Genomic DNA, 5,696 nt, shown 5'->3' with positions numbered 1-5,696 from the left:
TATCACAAATCAATTTACATTGATAAGGCCATAAAAGCTTTAAGTTTGCAGGAAAAATAATTAATTGATTTTTTTTTCCTGCGCTTCTTCGGGTGTTCTACTTTTACTAGAAAACACATGAGAAAAGTAAAGAATATGGGGAAAGCCAGATCATATATAGGGATCGATATTTTACTTTTCTTGGATCAGAGACCAAAACATGGGAGTAAAATAAACCCCTTACTCAAAGATACAAACCAGACAAGAAATATAATTAACAATGTAATCAAAGAATTATGTCTATCAATCAAATTATTGTTGAATGTATAATAATAAAATAAGTGTTAACAATTCACAATTAATGTCATGGCTGCAATAATTGAAGAAAAGAAAAAAATGCAAAAAAATAATTAAAATAAAGGGTGTTGAATGTTGATGATTTAGTAATGGCAGTCAACTAAAGGAGAAGCTGAGAAGACGATGACTTGTTCTTTTGAAGCAAAGGAAAATTTCGTCATTTCCCGGTGATCGTCTTCCGGCGCCGGTAGGTTAAGATCCAATGACAAGAAATTCCTTGTGCTTTTCGTTTGATCATGAGATTCTTCATTGCTAGTACTACTTGCTGCAATTGTAATACTATTTGGCAATGGCCTATGTCTTCTCATGTGACCACCTAATGCTTGTCCTGAAGTAAATTCTGCTCCACATATCGAACATTCGTGTACCCTAGTCTTGTTCTTGTTGTTGCTGTTGTTATTGTTGTTGTTATTATTATTGTTGCTCGGGATTTGAAGTGATAAAGTTGTGACATGATCCTCATTCAATTTCAAACAAGTGGCAACTTGTTCAATTGGCTTTGAATTCTTGATCTCTTCTTGGGTTGTTGATTTTGGCTTTTTATGACTTGCTCTATGACCACCAAGTGCTTGAAACGAAGAGAAGCAACGGTTGCATGTTTTGCATTGAAAAACATCCAATGAAGAGGATTGTGACTTTTGGTTATGGCCTTGTGCTAAAAGAATCAAACAATTAGCCATATCTTCTTCTTCTTCCGAATTTTTGGCAAATTGATCAATCCCACAATTGGAAAGTGACGACGAGTTCGCCACGTGTCCATCCAATTCACCACCACCATCACCACCAGCGCCTTCCACGGTGCTACAAGAGCTAGTAGCAATTGTTAAAGCAAGAGGAGAAGGCGGTCTAGGTCGCTTAGTCCGCCTTCTTTTGATCACCATATTCATATGATGATCAACATTTTCTTGCATTTGAACGAATTCCATACTATACTCTTTGTTTTCTAGTATCATTCAAAGTACACTAAACCTTTTCAAGAGATAGGGAAAAAGAAACAAAAGGAAAAAAGGGCAAAGGGAAGTTTTTTTCAAAGATGGAGAAAACGATGTAATACAGTGAGTGTTTATATATGTTTTTTTGAGAAGTGGTAGTGAATGGTTTTTAATAGGAGGAGTTTTTAGGTAAAATGATAAAAAGAAGCCGCCCGTGAATAGTAATCTTGAAAATATTCACTGTTTTCTTGCACTTACAAACTTTGCAAGTTATATATATATTATAATATAAAGTGATTATATGTATATATATGTAGAGATGGAGAAGATGGAATGTAATGAGGAAAGGAGTAAGATTCGGTTGGCTTTGAAGCAAACCCATTACTTTATGCCAACGATATACCTTGTGGAGGATTGGAGTGCAAGCCTGGCACCACATATTTTCCCCTTCAATAAATTAAAATAAAACATACAATAAAATAGAAAAACAAATCCCTCTTTTCATTCCCTTTTGGTTAGCTTCATCGTTTGAAGCATTTTTTTTTTTATATAATCATTATTACTAATAATTTGCAACCTTTTAGTTGTCTTTAAGAACTTGCTTGAAGTCAATTGCCCATTGCATAAGTATGATTGGCTTACTTATGGAAACACACTATTTTTCACTATTTAAAATAATAATAATTCTGAATAACTAAAGGTCGAAGTACATCAGAGAAACAAATATGAAAGAGTTGGATGAGAATTGAATCTTAATTGTTCCAAATGACGAGTTTCTCATGTAAAAATATATTAAAGATATGAGGTCGAGTGTTTGCTCACTTGTGGATGGTTAAAACCCGAGACAAAGCCAAGATTTTAATTTTATGGGTTATAAATTTTAAAATGGTATCTCAGGTGTTAATAACTCGGTTTTAAATTTAATATTTAATGAATTATTGTTAAACAAATAAACTGTTTGAGCAAAAATTACTATGCAACAGCCAGGCTTCTAGCTTCGCTCCTAGTTCAACCCTATTAGTGGCATATATAGCATCCCTTTCCCCCCTCTCTCACCTCCCAATGTACTACTGTATACGGGTAAAACCGAGCTCGATATTTGATCGAGCTTTCAAAACTCCCTGATTAGGCCAGGGTCGAAATATCTGTGATCGGGTAAAGTCGAGCTAGAAGATCGATCTAACGTCCAACACAATCAGCCAAGATCGAAATATGGTGATTGAGATCGAACCCAAAGCATTGTCAAAATTAGTCATCGAAACCATCAGATTTGTCCTCAAGTTTACCGAAGGCGTAACCGGTCCTGTTTTTAACGGTCTCGAAGAAAGCTTTGCCAACTCATCCGACAGTGGTCTGCAATTCTCGCAATTGACCAATCATTATGGCAGAAATCACGGAACGACTCAAAAAGGAAACCAACGGTCAACAAATCAAGGACTTTTGCCCAATAAAATAATACCTTAAAAGGTAGGTCTTCCCTAATATATAAAGGGGACTTGACAATTCATTAGGAACATTGTAACATGTACTGATAAGCAATACATTCTCTAATTAAGTTCTTACTTTTTAGTATCTTTGTGTCAATAAAAGTGCATTCAACTCAAGGGTGACTTGCTTCCCTACTCTAAAGTCACCCAATTCATGTGGTTTGCAGTTAATTTATCGTTATTTTTTTCAATTGCAATCTAATTTATCGTTTTGTATCCTTTAAACCACTAACAAATTGAAGGTATCCGATTTTGAAGGTAAACAACTACAAAAATTGAAGATATAACTCTCAAATGATATTTGCTAATTATGCATTAAAAGTGAAGTAGTTTTGGCATTTTGGATGAAGTAAATTAGTTGGAAATAATAATGGAGTGAGGAAATTTGCCGAGCATATAACTAGTGGAGAGTGGACTTGGTTGGATTGGGAGTACGTAGTGATGTTAATGAATGAAGCAAAATCCATGTGCAGTTGACTGACCCACCCACTTTTGTGCTACTACTGAAACCAGGTTTTTATCACTTTAATTGGATTATTATGACCCAAAAATCACGCCGGCTTTCTGAAATTCTCCTAATTAATTTTATTATTATTTGCCACTACAATCTTATGTTTCATCCAATGATTAGGTTTGGTAAAGTATGGAATAATGACATGTTCCCTTTACAACGTGTACGTCGTATTCATTTAGGATCCACATTATTTCATTTTCTTTATCCTAAAAAAATATTTTTGGGATCAAATATACGTTAATCATTACTAAGTAATATGAACTAAATCTTTTCATTACATTTGGTACTATTATATGTTCTCTAATCAATTCCAAGTTATATTGCAAAGAGCATATTTTTATTTTTTTTAAGTTAAATTGATCAACAACAATAAGTAACATGAATAGAGTAATAACTTATTATGACTGGTTAAATTATATTGATAGTGTATATGTTTTACACTTTGGGTATTTATAACTTAAACTCTATTGCAAATAGCAATTGAGTGTCAATATACATATTCGCCCTATATTTCTAGCTTCTATTTACTCTTTGGGCCATCGTGTAGGATAAAAATATATTTATACAATTAGATCTCTTATAATTATATAATTATAGATAAATTTCTATGCTAAATATTAATATATATATATAACCTAGTAAAGATTATAACTAATCTACTTTAAAATTGTTTCGATTGTGTAAAAATATTCACAATTTCAGTTTATATATCTTAAATCATTATACTTGGCCGGTCGTTACCACATTAAAAGAATTGCGACATAAATAAGTTCATTTAATGAAGTTAAGCAAAGTGATTAGTGCAAACAATATTGTTCACACTATAAGAGTTTATTAAAATCTATATTTTGCTTTGGAATTGGATAATGTGCATGTGGTTAATTAAGGGTTAAGTATGTGAGTTAATTGCGTCAATATCAACCAATTTATGCCAGTGGGAGCTCCGCCTTAATTAGCTAATAATCTTCTCCTTATCTTAATTACTTTTGGCCCCAAAACATTTGTCAACTTGATGCATGTGGATATCGTTGTACATATTCTCACTTTTCCCCCACCGGCTGTTCTATATCCGTATTGAAATCGACTAAATTCAGATTCGCGTCAAAATTTTTTAATCGATTATATGCCCAGTGTTCAAATAAGAAACCTCCGATCAAGGATGAGCTTCAGCACAATGGTTGTTGAGGTACATACTCTTAATTTTTACAGTTAATAGACAGGTTTTATTAGTGCACAAATTTCAACGAGGAATGTTTTGTCTTATGTCTTTTTCTCACCTCATTTAATTTGCAGGACCCATTTTTTCTTACAATTTGCCACAATGACTGCCTTGAAACAAGGATCCTATCATTTCTGATGAGGAGATCCAGGTTCACGTTCATCTACAGCTTCACTACATTATTGATTCTTCAATTTTAAATAGTATTTTGACAGTTGTGTATTTACTATATTACCAACGAATGCAATATAATGTCTTCTGCTCAAGCTATATGTACAAAGTTAAAAATACTTATAAAAAAATTCACAGTACACTTGCGTATTACAATATTCAAACTCTTGTCGTTAGTGTTTTAAAAAGCATTTTGGGACGGAGGCTCGCCTCGGGAAGGAGCATTGCCCGATTATGCACCTTAAACATGCCTAACACTAGCTTAATATTTGAAGCTCGCCCAATAGATACTATACAAATTATGTGTCAAACTCCCTAATTAGCCCCATTGACCCACAAAATTATGTTATAAGTGAATGAGAAGAGTTCTATCCATCTATAAAATTTGAATGGTTGAGAATAACTCAAATAACGAGCCATGGTATTGCATATTTATTAATTAAAAACACCATGATGATGAATATCATGTGAACATTTTTTCTAAAAATAGATATCCTTCAATTGATGTTGATCTTCATATTTTAGTTCTATGTTTCTCAAAATTAACAACTTTTTATTATTTTATTATTTGTTTGTATTCAGGGGCGAACCTAGAGCATTGTCTACAGGTTCTCGGGAACCCAGTAACTTTTGTGTAGACCCTGTATTTATATTAAAAAATTCACTAAATATTTGTAAATATCTAACTGTGAACCCATATATTATTGTATATTAATTTGAAATTACGGTAGAAACTCATAAGCTTCAAATCCTGGACCCGCCTCTGTTTGTATTGTCATTCATAAAAGAATAATATTTTTTATATAATACTGATAAAGTTAGTTGATTATTTACTTTTAGGATGCTTGACTAATGAATTTTTTTTTTTTTTTCACTTTTTTGGTAATACATATAACGCTGGAAATATAACAGAGTAGTTGACTTCTTTAATTCCACTATTACTAAGTTCAGAAAATTCTTGGAAGAAAATAAATGCTTCATGTTATATATTTTTTTGTGCGTGTTAGTATTCATAATGCATCTTTACTAAATTATGC

At 32.5% G+C, this 5,696-nt stretch overlaps 1 protein-coding gene across 1 annotated transcript; it reads right to left on the bottom strand.

Annotated features, from left to right (window-relative positions):
- Positions 1-262: 262 nt before the first annotated feature.
- LOC104106324 (zinc finger protein ZAT5-like) lies at positions 263-1,542 on the bottom strand. The gene has a single exon (XM_009614847.4). The coding sequence runs from the start codon at positions 1,287-1,289 to the stop codon at positions 420-422; it is 870 nt and encodes a 289-aa protein (XP_009613142.1). The 5' UTR covers positions 1,290-1,542; the 3' UTR covers positions 263-419.
- Between the last annotated feature and the right edge of the window lie 4,154 nt (positions 1,543-5,696).

This window comes from Nicotiana tomentosiformis, chromosome 7 (assembly GCF_000390325.3).
Source record: "Nicotiana tomentosiformis chromosome 7, ASM39032v3, whole genome shotgun sequence".
Lineage (NCBI taxonomy): Eukaryota > Viridiplantae > Streptophyta > Magnoliopsida > Solanales > Solanaceae > Nicotiana > Nicotiana tomentosiformis.
This window is presented reverse-complemented; position numbering and strand designations above follow the sequence as displayed.

Bases quoted from the DNA above. Each gene is read 5' to 3' on its own strand.
- LOC104106324 (XM_009614847.4), bottom strand. From the start codon at position 1,289: ATGATACTAGAAAACAAAGAGTATAGTATGGAATTCGTTCAAATGCAA.